The sequence below is a fragment of the Octopus bimaculoides genome, chromosome 2 (assembly GCF_046866305.1).
Source record: "Octopus bimaculoides isolate indiv1 chromosome 2, ASM4686630v1, whole genome shotgun sequence".
Lineage (NCBI taxonomy): Eukaryota > Metazoa > Mollusca > Cephalopoda > Octopoda > Octopodidae > Octopus > Octopus bimaculoides.
In genome coordinates this window covers 125,831,940-125,858,039 of record NC_142929.1, presented here as the reverse complement: position 1 = coordinate 125,858,039, position 26,100 = coordinate 125,831,940, and the positions used below count along the sequence as shown (strand labels likewise).

At 37.0% G+C, this 26,100-nt stretch overlaps 1 protein-coding gene across 2 annotated transcripts; it reads right to left on the bottom strand.

Moving 5' to 3' along the window:
- LOC106870944 (uncharacterized) lies at nt 1–25,141 on the bottom strand. 2 transcript variants are annotated; one of them, XM_089347648.1, is made up of 10 exons: nt 24,255–24,737; nt 13,387–13,547; nt 12,764–12,854; nt 9,290–9,398; nt 7,517–7,685; nt 5,851–6,030; nt 4,636–4,883; nt 3,782–3,988; nt 2,767–2,956; nt 1–600 (listed from the first exon to the last, which is right to left on the bottom strand). In XM_089347648.1, the coding sequence occupies exons 3-10, from the start codon at nt 12,833–12,835 to the stop codon at nt 468–470; spliced, it is 1,308 nt and encodes a 435-aa protein (XP_089203774.1). In that variant the 5' UTR covers nt 12,836–12,854; nt 13,387–13,547; nt 24,255–24,737; the 3' UTR covers nt 1–467. The 2 variants fall into 2 exon arrangements, with proteins under 2 accessions (XP_089203774.1, XP_089203773.1); XM_089347647.1 differs by lacking the exon at nt 13,387–13,547 and having other exon boundaries at nt 24,255–25,141.
- Between the last annotated feature and the right edge of the window lie 959 nt (nt 25,142–26,100).

The following is a 26,100-nucleotide window of genomic DNA, read 5'->3' as shown; positions in this document are numbered from 1 at the left end:
TTCAGCTTAAAATTTTTATTGAAAATTTTACAATAATATAAATGTTAAAACTTTCTCGAACATTCCAGATGTGGGTAACCAACATTTTATAAATAAAAAAATGGGCAAATGATATATAAAGTAGTCTCAATGTTTTAAATATATTCACACATAACAAGGATTAACGAAGTTACTATTGAGCATCTGTTTTATATATATTAAAAAACTTTTGAAAATTGCATAGACATAAATATAATACATATATCTTTTTTTAATCTCACTTAAAAATTTTATTACTCTATTTTAAAAATTTCCTTTAACGGAATAACTTCAGCATAAATTTTTTACGGGAATTGGTACAGTACTGCTACTGTTAAACTTCCTGGAATGTTCCCGGAATTGTGGGTAAAAAAAATGATATTTTTAGTTTTAAAATAACGATGGAGTATTAATGATATAAAAAAATATAGCCAATGTTTTAAATAAGTTCACGTATAACAAGGACTAACAAAGTTACTATTGATCATTTGTTCTAAAGAAGAGAATGTTGCTGACGCTGCTGCAAATAATCCGACCCCGATGATTTCCAAATGAATGACCATCATATGCAGTGGAACATCACTGAAAAATAACAAAAGTATTCAAAGAATATTGTGGAACTCGTCATTGTTGTGGAGCAAAATTTTGTTGTCTGACTAAATAGTTTATTTTAAATTAATAACATAAAACTGATTACGGCACAAGGTCAGCCTTTTTGACAGAAGTTAAATCGATACCAAGGCAGCGAGTTGGCAGAAACGTTAGCATGCCTGGCGAAATGCTTAGCAGTATTTCGTCTGCCGCTACGTTCTGAGTTCAAATTCCGCCGAGGTCGACTTTGCCTTTCATCCTTTCGGGGTCGATTAAATAAGTACCAGTTACGCATTCGGGTCGATATAATCGACTTAACCTGTTTGTTTGTCCTTGTTTACCCCCTCTGTGTGTAGCCCCTTGCGGGCTATAAAGAAATAAGAAGTTAAATCGATACCAACGCTTCCAGTATTGGATTGGTATTTTACTTTATCAACTCCAGAAGAGTGAAAGCAGAGCTGACCTCGGCAGGATTCGAGCTCAAAACATAAAGAGCCGGAATGAATATGGAAAGGCATTTTGTCCGATATTCTAACGATTCTGCCTGCAAGCAGCCTTTAATAATTCTCTATAAAATAGGCACAAGACTTAATATTTTGAGGGAGGGGCTAGTCGATTACATCAACCCACCAATGTTCAACTGGTACTTATTTCATTGACCTCGAAAGGATGAAAGGCCAAGTGGACCCCGGTGGAATTTGATCTCAGAATGTAAAGACGGAAGAAATGCAATCAACATTTTTGTCCGGCGTGCAAACGACTCTGCCAGTTCGCCGTCTTTAATGATAATAAAGTTTCTAGTTTTCGCACAAGGTCAGCATTTTTTTTTTTTATGGTAGAGAGATGTTTAGTTTATTACATCGACCACAGTACTGAAAGGATGAAAAGCCAAGTTGGTCCTCACGTGAATTGAACTCAGATCACGAAGAGCAGGAACAAATACCGCTAAGCATTTTTCCAACGTTCTAACGCTTCTGCCAATCCACCACTCTGATGAACACACAGCGAATCGACAACAATACACACACACACACACACACACACACACACACACACACACACACACACACACACACACACACACACACTCCCCCAACGCACATACATCATACACACACACAAATTCTGTTTTCTTTCTTTTCCTTTATTTCTTAAGTTGTTCTCCCTATCGGCCCGAGGCTATAGTAGAAGACACTTGCCCAAAGTGCCACGCAGTGGAACTGAACCCGGAACCATGAGGCTGGGAAGCAAGTTTCTTACAACACAGCTACTCCTGAGCCTATATGTATATACATATATGTACGTATGTATGTATGTATATATACCGTTGATATTAAGCAAAAGTGTCGTAAGTCCAAAACGTTGCTTTTTCAGAAATCGGAGAAATAGTTTCACCATTCCATTTCTTTATACTTTGGCAACAGTTTCAGCTTAACAATAATACTCTGTTGGGTGCATAAAATCGTGACTCCATGCATGTATAATATTTTCAGTCAGAAATATTTTTGCAAAACTGTCGTATGTGGGACTTACTACACTTTTGAAAAATGCTAAACCGTTGTACTACACTTTTGAAAAATGCTAAACCGTTGTACTACACTTTTGAAAAATGCTAAACCGTTGTACTACACTTTGGCAATTCACATATCTTGGCATCTGAAGCTGCTGGAGATTTGATAGTTTGACCAAAAGAAACAGCTTTTACAAACAAAATTAAATATTGAAAAAAAAAAAAACTCATTTAACCAAATTTGGACATACGACAGTTAACATAATAACAAGGATATATGTGTGTGTGTGTGTGTTTAACTGTTGTTGATTCTCCCTTTAGACATTTAAGGAACCACAATTAGAGGAAGATACCCAAAATACCAAGTAGCGGCTATATTTATTTAATGAGAAGTAATTCTTGTAGAAATAAGGTTTTAGGGCTGATGACAAAATCAGTGAAAAAGGAGGGCAAAATGTTATGCGGTATTTTGCTACAACTCTATACACTGTAGATTCAAATCCTGTCTGGTCGACATTTCACTCTTCTGATGTCGGTGAAAATAGGTACCTGCCAATACTAAACTCATTTTATTTCTCCCTCTAAATATGAAGCCCTGTGCCTGTGTTAGAATATATTAGTTGTTGTATAAATGTATGTATACTTACATTTGTTTCCATGGTCCCTTTTGTCTGGCGAGTTTTAAGTAGAATAAAGACGGGAAGAGAAAACTCAAGAGAGTTATAGTAGAGCTGCCGATGAGAGAGAGAATGGAACCAAAGTTTGGAACGCTAACTGCCATAAATACGATGCAGAGCATGATTATTAGACGAAGCAAGCACCGCTTCCAATGAAACCCTAAAAAAAATAAAACAAATTGAAAAAAAATATGGACGTTTAATAGTTATAAAAGGTCCAAAATTTTTTTGAAGTAACTAAATAATTGTTTAAATCATCCTGAGTATTTAGTATCAACCACAGATGTTTTGAATTCAAAATTCTACAAAGACACCCAGTTCTTGGTTTACCAACATATAATGGATTGCTTATATCTCACATACTCAGCGTATATCTCACATGCTCATTGCTTATATTTCACATACCCAGCTTCAGAGCATAGTCAAAACTCTGAAAACAGATTCGCTCCAAAAACCCAACTTTCCTTCGATATATATTATGTAGATGGTTTGACTGAGTTGGTAAGGCGCGGGACAAAATCCCTTGCACAATTTATTCTTGCTATGTGCATTGAGTTCAATCCCACCACGGTCAACTTTGATTTTAATCTATCTAGAGCCAACACCACTTCAAAATGGAGGATTGGCAACATTAAAGGTGATACCATAAAGTATTTGTCCTGACGCTTTGCTTTCAATATTCTTGGGTGGTAGGTCGAATTTGTCAGCCAGTTTAACACAATCTTGGTTTAACATTGCTTTGGTCTTGAGTACTTTTTAAGAAGTTCTATTGCCCATTTATCACCAGTATTTAAGCACTTTGGATGCCTTTGTTGAATTTTGAATTCAAAACATCTGTGGTTGATACTAAATGCAGACATACATTTGACATAGAACACTTCCGATAGTATAATAATGTTAATGATAACATAATCAAATTAACTTTAGATACAGTTTGAAACGGTTTACAAAATACTGAAGAAAAGATATTGTAAACGGGTCTTACGATTCGGTACTTCTAGAAAAGATTCAAATTCTTGACAAACTGGGTTCAGGAGTATTATAAATGCCAGAGTAATATGAACAAAGATAGTTATTTTGGTGGCGAAAAGAAGACGACTTTCTGAGATGATCTCCAAGACGTTGAATGTTAAGCGATTGCCGAAGACTAAATACCCGAATATTGTGACCGGTAGGTAGATCAATAAAGTAACTGGAAATAAAGTAAAGGATTTATCATGTGGCAGCAAATGCAAATGGAAAATGCATGAAAGCGAAATTAAATGCAAAACACAATAAACGAGGATATTTAATGCATATATTAATAAAGTGAGAGTGGATAGCACAGTTTCTAGGGATCCTCGAAATTCTTTAAGGTCTCAAGAATCCGTTCTGTGCAGGGCAGCTAAGAATCAACGTGACAGAACTCATCTGTCCGAACTGTACCCATTATAGGATTTCAGGACTTAGCACTACCGAACAACGGGACTTTTGTCACTGATACACTGTTTCTGTAGCTGTTTCATTTGAAAGGAAGTGTCTATTTGTCACGGACATAGATTTTGGGATATGATGTTCCGGCATTCAGGTTATCTTTTACATGAATAAATGTATAAATGAGATACTTTCACCTAGTTTTGGAGAGAAGTTTGTATACTCCTCGGATACCAAGAGCACCACCGTATTAAATTTAGCTGCTCGTTTGGCAGTCGAAGGTGCAATTTCAATTAAAGAGCTATCTAGCCACACACACACACACACACACACACACACACACACACACACACACACACACACACACACACACACACAAATACACATACACAAATTTTTGTCTTGAATAATTAAAAAAAAACTTACTAGCGTATCCCAGATACAACGACTTCGAGAAATGTTGTTTTACTTTCATATCAGCTTGGATGGTTAGGAAAACAGAATGACCTCCAAAAGAGTATACAAATGTTCCGAAACCTCTGAAGAAAGAATTAAAGTCCGGTGGGGTGTGTTCAACAGCAGAAACCACACTGCTTTCGTAATCCTGTTCAATCAATACCAGAATGCACACTGCACAGCAAGCAGTGGAGAACGTGGCAACTACAGCCAAAGGCCTAAAAAGGTTGTGCAAAAGAAAAATTTATTATGATTGTTTGTTATCTCGAAATGAAACTATTCTTTCGTTATAAATCATTGTAACATAAACTAAACAGTTTACTATTAAAAGTGACCTGATTTTTTGAATAAATTGAATACTTCATACGCACACATATATATACATATATACTTTATTAATAAAGCTAAAAACTCATCACAAAAACTGTTACTCAGAGTTTCACGTTCCCGTTCGTCGGATAGTTTTGGTTGAAAATGGAACAAAAATAAAGTTATATGTATAAATGTACAATTACGTTGATTGATATACATTTGAAATTGGTTTTGTTTCATTGGTTCTTTTTCGACTAACGGTTTTTTTTCTATAACCTGTTGTTTGAAACTAAAATTAATAAAGCATATTACTCTATTTCCGGTATTCGAGTACTATTTTTTACCACCTTGTTTCACATTTACGTGCTTACTCTGGTACATACATAGATATATGTATGTGTATACGTATACATATATATATATATATATATATATATATATAATAATACAAAGAATATATATACATGTATACACACATATATGTACATACTTACATCTACATGTGTATATACATGCATATCAGGGTACAGGACGTTAGAACAATAAACTACAGACAACGGAACGAACATATAGGAAAACGGAAAACCACTTGGAATATCCCTTCATCAGCTGTCTCTATTCTATCTAGACGTTTCGAAGATAAGATGTATACGATGGATAGATAGATAGATAGATAGATAGATAGATAGATAGATAGATAGATAGATAGATAGATAGATAGATAGACAGATAGATAGATAGATAGATAGATAGATAGATAGATAGATAGATAGATAGATAGATATTCGGATATTTCATAATTAAGTAATAAGTGTCATGTTGGTCATTACTTTATAAGTAATTTCTACTTATATTTACATAAATTACTTTTACCAGAAGTCTTTGGGCGTTCCAAGCCAGGAGATGGGAACCAGTGCTCCTGCAATTACTAGTACTGAATGACAGAGAGGTAAAGCTGGGGCAGTCAGATCCGTTAACAATGTGGCACCCAGCAAAAGGAAGACTACACAGCCACCGAATAGTGTGATGTTGATACAGCAAGATACGATAAACCTGCAAGATATAAAAGTAAAGGATAAATATATAACGGTGTGTTGTTTGTTCATTATACAATTGTACGTGTAATTCTATAATTCTAAGGCTTATTAGCTTGTACACACTATGTGTGTGTTTCTGTCTATCTGTCTGTGTATTTGTGTGTGTGTGTGTGTGTGTGTCTGCGTGAGTTTTGTTTGTGCGGTGTATTTCCGTGTGTGTGTATTTGTGTGTGTGTATATTCGTGTGTGTGTATATTTGTGTGTGTATGTGTGTGTGTGTGTGTATTTGTGTGTGTATGTATATTTGTGTGTGTGCGTGAGTTTTGGTTGTGCGTATACATTTTTGTGCGTATTTCCGTGTGTATGTATTTGTGTGCGTGTGTGTGTGTGTGTCTGTGTCTGTCTGTCTGTGTATGTGTGTGTGTGTGTATGTATTTGTGTGTGTGCGTGCATGAGTTTTGTTTGTGCGTATGCGTTTCTGTGTGTAAGTATTTCCGTGTGTGTATGTGTGTGTCTGTCTGTCTGTGTATGTGTGTGTGTGTCTGTGTATTTGTGTGTGTGTGTGTGCGTGAGTTTTGTTTGTGTGTATACATTTTTGTGCGTATTTCCGTTTGTGTGTATTTGTGTGTGTGTGTCTATCTGTTTGTCAGTTTATATATTTGTGTGTGTGTGCGTGAGTTTTGTTTGTGCGTATGCATTTTTGTGTGTATTTGTGTGTGTGTGTGTGTTTGTGTGTGTGTGTGTGTGTTTGTGTGTGTGTGTGTGTGTGTGTGTGTGTGTGTGTGTTTGTCCCCCACCAGCGCTTGACAACTTGTGTTGGTGTGTTTACGTCCCCGTAAACGAGCGGTTCGGCAAAAGAGTCCAATAGAATAAGTACCAGGCTTTAAAAAATCAAGACCTGGGGTCGATTCATTCGGCTAAAAATTCTTCAAGGTGGTGCCCCAGCATAGCCGCAATCTAATGTCTGAAACAAGTAAACAGATTAAAGATAAAAGATAATGGGCGCAGGGTGGCTGTGTGGTAAGAAGCTTGCTTACCAACCACATGGTTCCGGGTTCAGTCCCACTGCGTGGCACCTTAGGCAAGTGCCTTCTACTATGGCCTCAGGCCGATCAAAGCCTTGTGAGTGGATTTGGTAAGCGGAAACTGAAAGAAACCCGTCTTATATGTGTGTGTGTGTGTGTGTGAATGTGCTTGTGCGTATATGTTTGTGTTTGTCTCTCACACCATCGGTTATCAAGCGATGGTGGGAGGGACAAACACGAACACATATAGTAGTTCGGCACACATATAGTAGTTCGGCAAAAGAGACCCGATAGAATAAGTACTAGGCTTACAAAGAATAAATCCTGGGGGGGGGGGTCGATTTGTTCGACCATAAGGCGGTGCTCCAGCGTGGCCGCAGTCAAATGACTGAAACAAATAAAAGAATAAAAAGAATATTTGAGGTGGGCCTTGTGCCACTCTTAGAAATTAAGAACATAGAATGCTTATCTGGTTACCTGCCAAATTTGCCGAACGTTATCTGGCCCAAGGTTGGATAAGGATGCTGGTTACTTTCCATGTACTCCGAGTACCTGTCCACCAGTATACACCAGTTCTTTGATAAAGTTATTCCCGTAAAAGTTGATAAAGCACAGCCTAAGGTGATAACCAGTATTCCGATCCATCCTGAAACGATGACCGCAGCGTTAACATTATCAATTACAATCGGTAATTACAAATATGATGAAATAAATATGGTTTCTCTTCCAGACAGAGGGGGGTAGCGACTTTTGAGGGGAAGGGCTTTAATCAAAATTACATTGACTCTCTACAGTTAACTGGGACATTATTTTATCGACCCAGAAGAAATGAACTGCAAAAGTTGATTCTGGCGCATTTTGAATTCAGAACCTTAAAAGTAGTAGTAGTAGTAGTAGTAGTAGTAGTAGTAGTAGTAGTAGTAGTAGTAGTAGCAGCAGCATTAGTAGTAGTAGTAGTAGTAGCAGCAGCAGCATTAGTAGTAGTAGTAGTAGTAGTAGCAGGAGCAGCAGCAGCAGCAGCAGTAGTAGTAGTAGTAGTAGTAGTAGTAGTAGTAGTAGTACAATACCCCTCAAACACACAAATCTGATGTGCCACTTTGAGGCTTCCAATGGCAAAGAACCCAAACCAATTTATTCCTTTTAACTATTTCTGATGATTGTTGAATTTCCTTCTCAATTTCTGGCATGAAACTGTTTTGCAATTTAGCTTTCATGAAACTATAATATATTATGTAAATAATCCTTTCTACTATAGGCACAAGGCCTGATTTTTTTTTTTTTTTTTTTTTTTTTTTTTTTCGAGTGGGCGAAGTCAATCAGATCGACCCCAGTACTTGACTGGTGCTTAATTTATCGACCCCGAAAGGATGTAAAGCAAAGTCGACCTCGGTGGAATTTAAAGACGTACGAAATGCCGCTATGCATTTTTCCCGGCGTGCTAACGATTCTGCCAGCTTGCCACCACCTTTATATAAATATGATTATATAAATAATAATATACGGACTCTGTTACTTAACATATGAGCGCCTGCATTTTTCTGGTACATGAAGTTTTTCGCACACACATACATATACACACACATACATATACACACACATACATATACACACACATACATATACACACACATACATATACACACACATACATTCATATAGATAGATAGATAGATAGATAGATAGATAGATAGATAGATAGATAGATAGATAGATAGATAGATAGATATGCAGGCGTGCGCTTATAGATATATATATGTATGCGTGTGTGTGTGTGTGTGTGTGTGTGTGTGTGTGTGTGTGTGTGTGTCCTGGGGTTGACTTTAAACTGCATGCAGTAGTGTGGTTCTAGTTCTTAAGTCTACTCTGACCTGTCAGGGTCTCGATTATGCGTTAACTAGTAGATGTGATGATAATCCATCAGAGCAGATATACCCCTGGTTGGTGTCATAACGCGCTTTAAAACCACCGGTGGTGAGGAACCCCAGCTATGGTCACAGCATCCTTCAAGGAGAAGAGCACTCTGATATAAAAACCTGCGCTTTCTTGTGATTATTAATCATCTCGCTTCGGCCTGTCACTGGGTACTAATCACATAGAGCCAGAGAATGGTACTCTATCAAAGATGAATTAAATTACTGAAGCTCTGGGGTTCGATGTAATTGACCTTTATCACCCCACCTTGTTTCTGCTGCATTATGCCGATGTGCTTACGTGTCTGTGCTAATGTAATTCCGCTTGTAGTTTTCTTACCCGTATCTTCCAGAGCCTTAGGTAGAGTAAGCAGACCAGTTCCGGCAATTTCTCCAATAATAAATATACTTGCCGTAATGTAGGAAATACCACGATGTGAAGATGAAGCCTGTAAAATTTAAGATTTTAGAAAACTGTCATGAGAAATACTAATTCATGAAAACAAACACAAAGTCACACCAACCAACACATTTAAACACAAATTTCTTGTTTCGGTATATTTTTACTAAATAGTTCTAGAAACGATTATAAAATCAGTATAGAGGCATTCATGTGATTCTTTCCAACGTCAACTTTGTCTCTTCTTCTCTGCTCGATCAATGAAGTACCAGTCAAGTACAGAAGAATGATTTAATCGGAGATAAATATCAAGACATTACGTCACTTGACAGTGAAAGCTTGCAAAAGCCAAAGATGTCGCTACGTCGCTTTCAATTAAGTCAAGAAATTGAGTTTATATATTGTTCAAATAAAAATTTGTCATTTGTCGCCTTCGGTATTCAATGGACTGTGTTGTTTTAATGAAAAGAAAGGGATATTTCAGGACAAGTGGCTTTGTAGGTTTAATGCCAACTGCTATTCCTTATCTGTTGCAAGCATTGAAATCAAGCTCCTGGCCAGGAGCTACCATGATCAACTCTACATTTACCCCACTCACTTTAATGTCAAAATATAATATTAAACCCGCTACCGTCATTCCCCATCCTTCTTTCCAAAATCCCTAGACTCAGATCCAATCTAAATATCTACTGATTGTCATTGAATGATACATAAACCACACGTCTGTGTCTCTCTGAATATATCGATTCCTAGAATCTGGCAGCTACTTATTTCATTGATAACAGCAGGATGAACGATAAACTCGATCCTGGAAAAATCATATTAATATTTATACGATAATTTTCTGACTCGGAATTCACTTGAAAAGTAAATAGTTTATACTTCAATAAATCTTTTCTTGACACCACCTGCGTATAGATAGATAGATAGATAGATAGATAGATAGATAGATAGATAGATAGATAGATAGATAGATAGATAGATAAAGACAATCTGACGAGACGTTGTAAAGCTAAGCGCTTTATGGACCCAAAACCTTGGGTAACCCTAGAAACCGGCGATAACTGTCTTTAAATACTCTACTGCTCTGTTGCTAATAGCGTACTTCTATTTCGGATTTATGATTTCCTGACGATATATATATATATATATATATATATATATATATATATATATATATATATATATATTAAAATTAAAATGGGTGGCTTATTAGCAATTAGAACCTAATGCAAAATTAATAGATGTCACAAAAGTGGCACAGGTTACTGACTAGCACCGCTTTTGCTAAAAATAAGAGTTAAAACAACACTCTTTAATTTATTGCCTACACTTTTACCGTTTTGAAAATCCGCATATGTTTTCAACGGTTTTACTTATAAGACTGATAGAGGTAGTTGAGTATAACTCTAGGCGTTAAAAGTTGCTGATGAGGATTATGATGAACTGCATCAAAATCCGAAATCGCGATCCGACTATGTACGCTGGGGACTTACCTCCCTTTGTCAGTAATTAAGACAGTACTTTTGTGGCTTTTGAGTTGTTTAACTCTTATTTTTAGCAATATATTTTTAGCAATATGTATATATATATATATATATATATATATATTTTAGCAATATATTTTTAGCAATATATTTTTAGCAATATATATATATATATATATATATATATATATATATATATATATATATATATATATATATATATATATATATATATATATATATATATATATATATATTTCTATATATATCATATATTATGTATAAATTCTGTGAGTGGTCTCAGTCGTCGGACTGCGACGATGTTGCAGTGCGGCCTTGATGCGGTTTATCGACATTCCCTTGTTACTTGTTTCAGTATGTTACTGAATTTATGTTCTGTTCGTTAGACCATTAAGTAACAGAACATAAAGAGATACGTCATAATTCTAAGGAATCGACAGTAGCGTGTGGTAGTTTTATTTCAAGAAATATTGACAACTCAACATAGAATTAATCTAATGAGCTATATTAAATACAGATATTATAACTGTAGAACAAATTATACAAACAATGAGAACGTTGTTCAAAACCCCATTCCAAAACTCTCATAAAAAAAAAAGGTAATGATAAAAATTTTATAGGGCCAGCAAATTATTAGAAGTTGATTACGTCAATACCTGTGCTTAACAGATACTTATTTTATCGACCCCGAAATGATGATGTGGAACGTCGATATCGGCGGAATTTGAACTCAGAGTGTAAAACAGATGAAATGCCACTAAGCATTTCACCCGGCGTACAAACGATTCTGCCAGCTCGCCGCCTTAACGACGTTGATATGTAATAATATATAAATAAATCAAACACCGATTTGAAAAAGAAGGCTGTATCAATAACTACAAATGTACAAATAAAGCGTTTACTACAATTTATTGCTTATAAGAATTATTATTTATTTTGTACATTATTTTGACATTTTTCCACTTGATATTTCAAAGAGCGCAGACAAATCAAGTGACGCCCCTAGCTATTGGTGACTTCCCGTGTTACTGGTACCTCTAATTGGTCCCGATGAAAAGTTTTGATGAGCATACCTTTCTAAATGTTTATCAGCATTGTTAGGGACCTAGAATATTTTCAACTGGGAATTGTAAATGGATTACTGAGAGCTGACTACTTGTGGATTATTCTACAGCGCTCATCACAGATACCAACAAGATTTTAGATGCTCAAATTACAATATAAATGAGTCACTGTGGGAGCCTTTGCGTGATTGCTCGACCTACTAGAAATAGGGCCAAATCTCACGCAAATTACACACTAAGGTCTTGAACAGAGAGAAACGAATCGGAGAATACAATGAAGTCCAGATTATACAATGACTAAGATGGTCATGGCTGAAACAGTTTTGATTATGAGCTTGTTTAGACAGAAGTGTTCTAGGGCTAAACTCCAACACTAACACTACACTACAACAACAATATAAGCAACATCATAGACACCTAATTTATGGCAATGATCCAATGTAGTCATATTAAATGCTAAATCTTGTACATTTATGCGCTTGATAATTTTTTTCTAATTCCAGTAATTTGAGTCAATTAATCAACATATTTAATTAAAAGCAATAACCAAATTATATTCCTCTGTTTTGTATCCACAAATTAACCTTTTTGATAATAACCTGCCTGGGACTAGCTCTGGTTTTGATACAAATATCTCGATTCAAAGTAAACTAAATTAAAATCTTCCAACAAAATTTCCAACTAATTTTTGCTCTAAACACCAACTGACAAAGTTATTTCACTAAATTCCTCAATATTTTCTAAATTAATTGAAACAAAGACAGCCTACTTCAGCAGAAATGTGATAACAAAAGGGAAATATTGAATTTTCGTGTGATAGCATGAGAAGAAGAGGATCTTACCTGTGTGTTATCGTCAGGACCAGCCAAAGGATCCATATCATCTGCCAGGGGTGAATTAGCTCTGGAAGGCATCCCGTTTATGTTCCTTTATCTACGAAATGAAAATATATACAAATTGTTGATTGCAAAGTTTACACTTTACAGCAAAACTTGGGATTATTTGCATTATTATTTTAGAATTTTTTTTTTTTTAATTCTGTATTCACTTTACACATTCATTTCTCTCGGAGTTGACTGAAAACCTACTCACAGACAATAAGAGATAAACAAAGGAACACAATTCATTAAAAACAAAAGGTGCCTGCATTCAATGTAAATAGTTTATTCCTGCATGTGACTTTTATTGCTAGCAACTGAAATGACAAAAAAAATGAAATAAAAAGCTTTCATTCGAAATATTATTGATGCACCCACACAAAGCTTCTGGCATTATAATATTTGATATGGCCGAAATAATTGAGATTACATTTGTTTGAATATGATTTAATAAAGCGTATGAAAAGTCCAATTAGTTTCGTCTTCACAGAAACAAACTACTTGCTTGTATTTCGTCATTAGTTCTTGCGTTACGTCAACAGCTAAGACGATTCTCAAAAAGATCTGACGTCATATTTATACTTAACACATAGCATAGAATAGTGAAGGCACGTGGTTCAGTGGTCGGAGTAGTCGGCTCACGATCGTAAGGTCGTGAGTTCGATTCCCGGCGGCATGTTGTGTCCTTGAGAAAGATCCTTTATTTCATGTTGCTCCAATCCATTCAGCTAACAGAAATGAGTTGTACCTGTAATTCAAAAAAACGGCCCTGTCACATTTTGTGTCACACTAAATCTCCCTAAGAACTACGTTAAGGGTACGCGTGTCTGTGGAGTGCTCAACCACTTGCGCATTAATTTCATGAGTAGGCTGCTCTGTTGATCGGATTAACTGGAGTCCTCGTCGCCGTAACCGACGGAGTACCAGTGTAGAATAGCACACGGATCTATTCCATCTCAATCACAGAACGTAGCTAGCTTTTTTGTTACTGACATATGTGTAGTTTCAAAATGCCTTATTTTACAAGTATGACATGTATTGTTATTGTCATGATTTTATCTTACTTTAATCAACAACAAACACATTTCGTCAATATAGAAGTCTTTATTAGATAAAAAAAAATATCATTATCAAAACATGAAGGTAAAAAAACAAATAGTGGCTTATACACCGGAAAATACAGTAATTGTAGTGGCAGTGACAAGTTCGCTCGCTGGTTGCTAGTTGATAGTGTAGAAGGGAGGGAAAGAGTAAGGAATGCACGGAGCTGACTTGAAAGGAAGAAAGGATAAATGTGGTTCGCTCGCTATACGAATAGAATAGAGTGATGACATTTAACAGAGATGACCCGGAAGTTGTTCTTCTTCGATTACTATCGCAAACAGCAGTAGCTTTTTTTCAACTGAATACACGTCGTTGATTGATTGAAATTACCCAAATACGACAACTTTAACATGAAATAACTTCTAAAATACCAAATTTTGTTTAAAATGTTCAGAGTAAACCGTGTTCTACGTGAGAAATTCGACCAGTATTCGAAGTTTCAAACTGTTTAGTTAAAAAAAAAAAATTTAATCTATGATTGATATGGAACAGATCCTAGCATACAGCTGTACACAGCAGAGAAACTGCATAACTGAGGAGTTCTGTTTGCTTGCAGTGATATGCAAGTCCTTTACTGAAGTGTATCACTTGAGGCAGAATAAGCTCTATCAAGCTGACTTACGCAATATCCACCTTGTAGCGGGAGAAATTCACAAAGTTAAATATAGTAAGACAGAAATGCTGTAAGACATTCAATAATTAGATAATTAAATAATGTCAAACATTTTGTCCCGCTTGTCACTACGTTTACCATTCCGCCGTTAGGGACTAAAATAATTGTGGAAGACAAAAGGAATATGCATCAAATATGCTGACTACTGTAAAACTAACAAAAGCAAAAAGTATTGTTTAGGGCCAATTTAATGTGGCTGTCCTCCAAGAGACGACGATACTGCTATTTTAACCCCCAGGAAGACATCTCATCCAGCTGCTTTATTCAGTGCACTTTCCCGCAGTCGATATTTATTGCAAGTGGGAGATAACTCTTGCCATCCAAGTTCCGAGACCACCAGACCACGTGGTTTCGATCTGTATAGGATCTCCTCGGTGGTGGGTACTCGTTTGCCAAGCATTGTGGCAGTTTAACCTCACTTGCAATATATAGAAAGCACAGTGTCATACAATCACTGATTTTGTAACTAGGAAACTAATCCGTTGGGGCAGTTGTAACTAATCTCTTGAGGTAGTTGACAAAGATAATAAAGCGAAGTACTATAATAATAGAATCAACAGCATACAATATAACAGAAGCCACATTAGAAAAAATTGTCAACAATAACTCCTATTTGAACAACAAGAATAGTAAATACTCGAGGGTAAAAAAGTGCTTAGTAATGTTGCAGACATCCGACGAAAAGTTTGATAAGAAATGAGTTGTGTCCCTTGCCATAATTTAACTCAGTCACACGTGACAAGATCACCATTGAAATTTCCAGTTTATGAACATTGCTTTCAGATTTTTGTCGAGAATTTTTAGTTGAATATCTTTCTAACGACTTGACATGACAAAAACATTATCGACAATCACTCAATAAAATTCTATTTGTTTATAATTTTGTGCTTCTTGTTTTCTTAATAGCTTCGTCCTTTTCACTTTATCTGTTTAAAGTTACGGAGATGTACTTGCATAGCAAGTGACCTGATCTGAGATCGTGTGCTGGAACGAAAACAATTGCAGCGTGGAAGGTGTTTATAAGCCATTTAAAATAACACACAAAAACCGTTAGATTCACTTCAACGTTTAAATTTAATTTGTCAAAATATTTTCGTCGCTATGATTGATATGGAACAGATCCTAGCATACAGCTGTACACAGCAGAGAAACTGCATAACTGAGGAGTTCTGTTTGCTTGCAGTGATATGCAAGTCCTTTACTGAAGTGTATCACTTGAGGCAGAATAAGCTCTATCAAGCTGACTTACGCAATATCCACCTTGTAGCGGGAGAAATTCACAAAGTTAAATATAGTAAGACAGAAATGACAAAATTCTGTGCAGATTTTTGTGTTATTTTAAATGGCTTATAAACACCTTCCACGCTGCAATTGTTGAAAGTTAATCATTTTGTTTCACTTCTACTTTCCTTGTTTTAATGTTAACAAACATTGTCACTTGAGTCAATTGCTCTCTATGGGCTAAACCAGATATAGAAGCAAATAGATTATCGTATCATTTGTTTCTACGAATCGCTAACAAACAATAATTTCACGTTTGTGAAAACATGATATTTATTGGCTCATTTTGGATTTCAAGAGGAAGACAAGATGTTAACGTTCGGTTGTTTTTTATGTGCTTTAAATGCTTTCTCATAAATGGATCATTCTTTGCCAGGGCTGGCTCAAGGTACCGGCAACTCGGACAGTCACCCAGGGCACCATGTGCTAAGAGGGCGCCAAGGAGGGCGTTTTAAAGGCAAGAAAATTTCCACGGCCGTCAGCTTGTACACGCCGAAGTTCAGCTTACCCGAGGTACCAGCAACCCTAGGGCCGGCCCTGTTCTTTGCTAATAACTGCAAATGTCATTGAAAATCTCCAATGTTTCCGTTTGAGATTAAATCTTCAATACGGCCACAAAATTCAAAATTCTGATGAGCCAAATATTGTGCATATACTCGCAATCGTCGCAGTAGATCGCTTCTTCCATTTTCTCTTCTTTTTTCTTTTATTCTTTGCTAAATTGCCATGATAGCTCTTCATTAATAACACTTTAATGACAAACTTGTTACTGAATTCCTATCTAAACAGAAAAACAACTCACAATAACTGTCACTAATTTTGTTGTTTTATAACATTTTAATTTTTTCCACTTAGGAAATCTATTATGTTTTTGATAGCAGTGAAACTAAATTGTATGACGATCAACAATCCGATATCATATATGCACATGTAAAAAAAAAAAGAAGACAACATTAGCAGTATTCTGTATTATTACATAAACGAGAATACAAAATCGGGAGCGATTAATATCTTTCCGACTCAAAGGAAACGTCGTTTAAACTAAATTGCAATCATAGAACATCTTTGTTTGGCGTCAAATGTATCGTGCTTCAGTTAAAATTCATCTATTCCAACTTCAATAGTTCCTATGCGATGTACGCCTATTATAACTGCTGACCCTGTTGTTTTAAACTTCATAAAACAGAGATCAATGTGTAGTAAGATATATATTTGGTCATCCTCCTTTAGTTTAGCATCAATGTTCCGTGGAGATTCCTCCTGTGAAAATGGAATCCTCTTGTTTATTTTTATCATTATTATTATCATAATTAAGGCGGTAAGCAGGCAGAATCAGTAGTATGCCGGGCAATATGCTTAGTGGCATTTCGTCCGTCCTTACGTTCTGAGTTCAAATTCCGTCGAGGTCGACTTTGCCTTTCATCCTTTGGGAGTCGATAAATTAAGTACCAGTCGAGCCCTGGGCTCGATGTAACCAACTTGTCCCCTCCCACAAAAAATTTCAGACCTTGTGCCTATAGTAGAAATGATCATTACTATTCAAATTCCGCCGAGGTTGGCTTTGCCTTTCATCCTATCGGGGTCGATAAAGTAGATACCAATTGAGTTCTGAGATCGATTTAATAGACTTATCACCCGGCATGCTAACGATTCTGCCAGCTCGCTGCCTTGTGCATAACCATCGTTAATAATATTTAAAAAATGTATGAAGCAATTTTCACACACAAACAGCAAGATGTACTGTAAAATTTTTGAAGTAGTTCAATGCTATATATCAAAAAGACAACAGCAAAAAACAAAAACGAATTGTTACCGCCCGCACACACAGAAATAATTCAGCAGTTCGTGGTATTTATTTAAAGTAGGACAATTGCGTTATACTTTAGGGTAGGGTGCAATTAGTAATTATCAAATATTACAGAACAGGCAAAATTTTGCGACCCTTCACAACTGCACCTGAGGCAACTTTCCTTTTCATCATCTCACAACTCCTCTGCTGTCACTCTTAACCTCTTAACATCTATGATAAGCATAGGGTGCCAGTCAAAAATATGAGGTTAACCTGTGAGTACCTCATCATATCACTGAGGTAACACTTAATAATTAGTAAAAGAAGAAATGACTACAGCAAACATGCACTCAAAACTAAAAATAAGATCATGTGAGTTGGAGAAATTGCTTTGGCAGGAATCAGATATTTCTATATGACCTAAGTAGCGCTGGATTAACCATTAAGCAAAATAAGCATATGCTTAGCACATCAAGGGAGGGGATACAACAAAAATGGTAAATGGTTTACGACACAAAAGAAATCATTTCAACCTTGATAAAATAATATTTGAAGTGGTTCATATGATTGAAAATATGATTTCGAAGTGTTCATGGTGTAATAGTGAGGATATGATTAAAGACTTCGCAATTCAGAAAAGTAGGAGAAAATTTTTCTGATATAAAGTGGAAGTGTACAAAAATAAACAATATTTTCCATCTTACTGTTGCTATTCTTTCATTTTGAAAAATAAAAAAAAAACTTATTCTATGATTTATTGTTGTTTATATTTTAGATTACATATATTTGGGGGCACCAAAATCTTTTAAGCGCTTAGTGACTGTATGGACCTAAGGGTAACTCAGCGACCTACACGAAGAGAAAATTTGAGAAAACCTCGTCAGATCAACAGGAAACTATGCAAGGACAAGTAAATCTCGCAAGGTAGACCCATGTGAGACACGGTGACTAGGAGAGCGGATTCTACAAAACTTCCTTCGCCATTCGAGAGTAGGAGATAGCAACTATATACTTGGTCAACAAAGCAGAAAGAGATACCAATGTCCCCAACCACCACAATGCCACAGATCTTGTCGAATATATCGCCTACATCACCAGGTGTTGCGTAAAAATGTCTACAAAGTACCACTACCTTTTTATGAAAAGCTAAATAATTTTTTAAATAAAGTAAAACTATATACAATGCGATTTGTTGAAGGATAACACTCATGAACATAAACAATATTGATAAAACATTTTTAAAAATCCGATACCAATATAACAACATTATTATTGTTCTCTGAGAGTTAGAGAGGTGTGTGTGAGAGAGAGAGTTTTAGAAGTCAGGTTCCCATCAGCTGTGAACAATAGGGTAACTAGGAGAGTATTGTAGTTCGCTTGAAGCATTGTGTATTATTTGTAAAAAATAAGATATTTTGAATGACACAACAATGCACTATAATACAAACAATGGACTATAATAGCTGTTCTAATTTAATCATCCATAGTCTGATGTGATATTTCGGAATAAAAATTCCTTCTTCAGATATCCCTAGGAATTGATGGAGTCGCTGCTGTAATCGGCTTTCCAACGGCCGTTAAAACCGATTATAGCAGCGATTCCATCAATTCCTAGGGATATCTGAAGAAGAATTTTATTCCGAAATATCATATCAGACTATGGATGATTAAATTAGAACAGTTATTATAGTCCATTGTTTGTAGTATAATGCATTGCTGTGTCATTCAAAATATCTTTTTTTATGTGTGTGTGTGTGTGTGTGTGTGTGTGTGTGTGTGTGTGTGTGTGTGTGTGTGTGTGTGTGTGTGTGTGTGTGTGTGTGTGTGTGTGTGTGTGTGATCAAGTGTAACAGTCCGAGACTGTAATGATAATTGGAAACTTCACTGATGAATAGGAGGCCACGAATGATCTGTGCTGGTTTTTCCTGTCCGTCTTTGTATCGTTTATCTGTCCGTATGTCTTTATTGTCGCCCATTACGTTTTTATTCAGTTTTTGGGATTTATATATCTATATGTGTGTATGTATGTGTGTGTGTGTGCATGAGTGTATGTATGCATGTGTGTATATATGTATGTATGTATTATGTATGTATATGTGTGTGCGTGTGTGTGTGTATCGCTAACAAATCATAAATCCGAAAGAGAAGCACACTATGTATAAATTTACACACATATACATACATACACACATACGTACATATATGCACACACACACACATACATACATATATACATACATACATACATACGTATATGCATGCATACATGCATACATATCTGTACTAAAAGATATATATTAACAACACAGGCAGTATTAACACCGAGGGGTAATATTTACCCCCACTCAATCGCGGATGTTCAGTTAAACAAACTACATTGCAGTAGTTACCATGACAGAAACTTTTATATTGACTTTTGGAGCAAAATGCACTCTTGTTTATGTTGCTAGCGGGGAGACAACTCCCCACCATTTCCAGTGCTGAGACCACCAAATCACGTGACTATCTCTAGCGGTCGAGGGTCCATCATTGACGAGACCAATAAAAGTCGAAATCATGTGATTTGGTGTCTCGCGCAGCAGACGGTGAGGATTTATCTCCTCGCTAGCGATATAAACAAGCGTGCATTTTGCACCAAAAGCCAATATGAGAGATTCTCTCGTGGTAACTACCGCAGTATAGTTTGTTCTAATAGAATATCCACGTTTGTTGTTGTTGGCACTCTGTCGCTTACGACGTCGAGGGTTTCAGTTGATCCGATCAACGGAACAGCCTGCTCATGAAATTAACGTGCAAGTGGCTGAGCACTCCACTGACACGTGTACCCTTAACGTAGACTTGGGGATATTCAGCGTGACACATTGTGACAAGGCTGACCCCTTGAATTACAGGCACAGCAGAAACAGGAAGTAAGAGTGAGAGAAAGTTGTGGTGAAAGAGTACAGCAGGGTTCGCCACCATTCCCTGCCGGAGCCTCGTGGAGCTTTAGGTGTTTTCGCTCAATAAACACTCACAACGCCCGGTCTGGGAATCGAAACCGCGATCCTATGACCGCGAGTCCGCTGCCCTAACCACTGGATCATTGCGCCTCCACACATCCACGTTTAAGTGACGATAAATGTGTGTGTGTGTGTGTGTGTGTGTGTGACCGAATATTTAAAAGTTCGCTTCAAAGACTCGAGGTCCCGGGTTCGTTTCCACCGTATGGTATCTCGGGTAAAACGGCATTTAGACGTTAATTCAAAGGCGGATAATTCACTTGATCAAACAAGTGAATCCTCATGGTCGAACAATTGTCGGCGCGTGCGTATGCGATATGTGTGTGTGTGCGTGCGTGCGTGCGTGCGTGTATGTATGTGTGTGTGTGTGTGTATGTGTGTGTGTGTCTGTCTGTCTGCCTGTCTGTGTGTGTATGTGTGTGTGTGCGTGTGTGTGTGTGTGTGTGTACATATGTATGTATATATGTATACACACATGTATATGTATGTATATATGTATACACATACAATTAAAAAAATCTATGTATGTGTGTGTGTATGTATGTATGTATGTATGCATGTATGTATGTATGTATGTATGTATATATGTCTCTTCTATTTTTTTAAATTGTCATAAATCTTCCACTGAGGAGGGAGCAGGTTTCCAACAAAGATACAAGGCTCCAACTTTGGGATGAAGTTAACAGACAAATTCACATTTGGAACTTGAGAAAAGCCTTGCATATTTTTACTGTATGTATGTACGTATGTATGTATGTATGTATGTATATATGTGTGTGTGTGTGTGTGTGTGTGTGTGTGTGTGTGTGTGTGTGTGTGTGTGTATGCATGTATGTATGTATGTATGTGTATTCAAGGAAGCAGTGAGGGTTTTCTGGGGTTTTTTTTTTAAGAAAGTGGTACAGTAGATATTCATGGGCTTCTTCTTGGCTTTCCAAACTCCGGACAGGTGTAACGGAAGAACTCTCCACCCTCCCATTGCATTCCCAGTTTATATATACACACATAGATTTAGTATAACTATCACTTTTACTAAGCTTATAAACTTGCTACAAAGATTTCAAAGATCACTATATATTTAGCAGTTTTATTCAGTCAAAGCGGCACCTTTATGTAGTACGGAGATGTCAAACATACGGTTCGTGGAAATGTTTCGTCCGGCTCTCAGCTCAATGTTATATATATATAAAAAAATGGCTTTTGTTTCTTTTAATTTTTGTTATTGCAGGGAGTGGATTATTTTGGCTGTGTAGGCGCAGGCACGGCCATATTGTTAAGAAACTCGCTTACAAGCTCGCTTTACAACCACATGGTTTCGGGTTTAGTTTCACTGCACGGCACCTTGGGGAAGTGACTTCTACTACTACCCCCAGATCAACCAATGCCGTGTGGTCATGTGAGTGAATTTGATAGGCAGAACTATGTGGAATCTGGTCGTTTGTGTGTGTGCATGTGTGTGTGTGTGCCTTTCATGCTTTCGTTGGTTCCCTTACACCACGTGATAAATGGTGCTGGTTTGTTTATGTCCCCATTATATGGCTGTTCGGCTACTGAGACCGATAGAGTAAGAACTTGGGGCGATTTGTTCTATTAAACACATCAATGCAGTGCCCCAGTACGGCCACAGTCCGATGACTGAAACAAGTAAGAGATAAGAAATTAAATTAAAATAAGCGCAGAAGTGGCTTGCTTCCCAACCACATGGTTCCGGGTTCAGTCCTCCTGCGTGGCACCTTGGGAAAATGTCTTCTACTATAGCTTCGGGCCGACCAAAGCCTTGTGAGTGGATTTGGCAAACGGAAACTGAAAGATGCCCGTTTGTCCCCTACCACCATTTGACAACCGGTGTTGGTGTGTTTATGTCCCTGAAATTTAACGATTCGGCAAAAGTGACCAATAGAATGAGTAACAGGTTTAAAAAATAAAAGAAAGTACTGGGGTCGATTCATTCGACTAAAATTCTTCAAGGGTATTCCCCAGCATGGCTGCAGTCTAATAACTGAAATAAGTAAAAGAATAAAAGAATATATCGCATTCAGATACGGAATCCAAATGGCGCCGTGATTTAACACCGATTTCCATTAGGCAAATCAGTGCATTTTAGCGAACCTTTTGACTCTTACCGGACAGAACTATGCATGTGTCCGTGTATGTGTGTATGTGTGCATTTGTGTTCACGCGTGTGTTTTTCTGTGTGCGTGTGTATATGTATGTGTGCATCTGTGCATCAAGTGGATGAAATTTTCCCATGCATCTCTGCACACGAACTCCGCTAACATATTGCTTTCCTTTATTTATTGTTAATGAAGTTGTTACAATTGTATATCGATTTACTTTGGCACATATTACGAATAGTGTTTTTAGAAACAATTATCCCTATCCGGCAGACGAAATCTAGTTTCTGTTTCAACCTGGTCCACAAAGCAAAACGAGTTTGGCACAATTGATATAGAAAAAAGGGAAAACTATTGCTTTCAAATTTTGGTACAAGTCCAATAATGTTGTGGGGTGTGAGGGTTAGTCGATTACATTGACGTCAGCATACAACTGATGTTTATTTTATCGACCCTGAAAGGATGAACGGTTAAGTTGACCTCGGCGGAATTTGAACTCAGAACGTAAATAACCGAAGAAATGCCGCTAACCATTTTGTTTCACGCACTAACGATTCTGCTCGCCGCCGGTTCTGGAGGGAAAATAATTCTTTCTAATTTTGGCACATGGCCATCGAAATTCAGTGAGGGAGCAAGTTGATTAAATCGATTCCAGTGTTTAACCGGTATTTGTTTTATCAGACTGAAAGAATGAAAGGTAATTCGACCTCGGTGGTATTTTAACTCGGAACAAAGACTGATGAAATGCCCACTAAGTATTTTGTCCAGAGTGTTAACGATTCTGCCACCTGAGAAGACAGGAAAACAATAGTCTCAAATTTTGGCACACGGTCAGCAATTTCTGGCGAGGGTGTAGGGATGAAAGGCAATGTTGACTTCGGCGGAATTTGAACATAGAACGTAAAGACGGATGAAATACCGCTAAGCATTATGGCCGGCATGCTAAAAATTCTGCCAGCTCGACGCTTTAGAAAAAAGGAAATAAACCTTTTCTATTCTTGGCACAAGGCCCGAAATTTGAGGGGAGGGGGGGCCAGTCGATTAGACCAACCTCAGTACGCAATTGGTATTTAATTTATCAACCCCGAAAGGATGTAAGGCAAAGTCGACCTCGGCAGAATTTGAACTCAGAACGTAAATAGCCGAAGAAATACTGCTAAGGATTTAGGTCCGGCATGCTAACGTTTCTTATTTCTTTATTGCCCACAAGGGGCTAAACATAGAGGAGACAAACAAGGACAGACAAAGGGATTAAGTCGATTACATCGACCCCAGTGCGTAACTGGTACTTAATTTATCAACCTCGAAAGGATGAAAAGCAAAGTCGACCTCGGCAGAATTTGAACTCAGAACGTAACGGCAGACGAAATACTGCTAAGCATTTCGCCCTGCGTGCTAACGTTTCTGCCAGCTCGCCACCTTAAACAAAGAAAATAATAAAAAAGAAAAGGAGAGAATATATATGAAAATTTATATATACGTGTAATATACATACCTATTTACTCCTCTTGATGGCAATGTTTGTCGATATCCAAGGTAAAAGAAAAATAATAGAAAAAATAGAAATATCAATCTGTAGATGCAGTCATTCATGGTGAAATACAGCAGATGTAAGTTGCGGTATCCGCTCAAAGAAACACAATATGAGGTTATAGATGGATATTTCTGGGAAAAGACATTAAAAACAGTTACATGAGGCATAACTTTGAAACCAGACTTCTTTTTTACTTCATCACGGCCATTAGTTCTACGAAAGGGTTCGTTTTTTCATCAACATCAAAATGTATGAAGACTTGTTAAAATTAGTGCAATTGTTGTTCTTGTTGTTACTGGATATAACAACCAGGTTATTACCTGTTTATTTTGTTCGCTGAATATATAGTGACCCTGATATATAATTAATCTTACTGTAGCTGATCTCTCTTTTAGATTATGCGTGCGCGCGTGTTTGCGTGTGCGCAATTATGATTGTATGTATATATAATGTATATATATATTTATTTATTTATATGTGTATGTATGTATGTATGTATGTATGTATAAGTGCGTATGAATATATGTACGTATGAATGAACGTACGTATGTATGCATGCATGTATGTGAGCAAGCATATGCTGGAAGGTATGTGGGTGGGAGTGGAACTGTTATCTGATCACATGTCCTTCAAAATAATATTTGCTCGCCATTTTAATTTCAGATTATATATGTATTTGTAGATATGTATACACATATTTTTCCTATTTTCCATATTTTTAAAACATTTTTCTTTTTAATATTATCGCGGATGCTATTGTCACTGTTGTTGATGACATTGTTGAAATTATATAGCTTTGTTTCAGCGGCTCCGTCTCTGTTGTTATTAAAGGTGATGACGACGACTGCAGCCACCACGACGACGGCAGTAATGATGATAATGATGATGAAGTAGATGATGGGATGAAGAGGAAGAGGAGAGGGTGAAACACGACAAGTATTTAGAGCAATAAGAAGGTGAAAGGCAGATTGGTGGTGAAGTGCAAACAGTACTAACATAGAATTAATGCTATTGTTACCGTAAGCCATGTGATGATCAGACCTCCTTTTCTAATTACTGCTTAGCCTCCCCATTGCTATCACCAACACCACCACCACCACCACCACCATCACAAACATCATCCATCGCCCCACCATCGCCACTAACAGATGGTCATATTAAAAAAACACAACCATCACAATGGTCACCACCACCACCACCACCACAACCATCATCAGCAACAAAAACCATATCACGTCCACTGTCACCACGAACCACCATCACAATCACAATTGCAGCAACCACAAACATCAAAGAAAGGCAACCATATTACAGCCCCTATGGCCACAACCACCTCCACCATTACCAACACAAGACTATATTACACCCACGACTCCAATCACCACCACCACCACCACCACCACCACTATAAGGTTACAGTACGACAGCCCTTACCAACATCCTTAGGTTACTCTAAAAACAAAGTACCGTCCAGGCCTACAAATACACTTTCTCTTCACTATGCCTCCTCTTCTGTTACTACAATGGCTTCTGCTTATCTAAACACCTTGCAGCCCACACTCTCTCTCCGCCTCATCTTCTCGTCATTTACATTGTATCTTATCCTTTCTCGCCATGCAGGCTCACACGAATCTCTCTACCCAATCCTTCTTTCCCATAACGCCAACCCTCTGGGATTCTCTCCCCTTCCTTTTTATTTATTTATTTATTTATTTATTTGCATTGTAATCGTCTACTCACAGGAGCTGAGTCTGAACTGATCATCAATAGTATAAACCTTTCCAATTTCATGACCACGTATAGGATT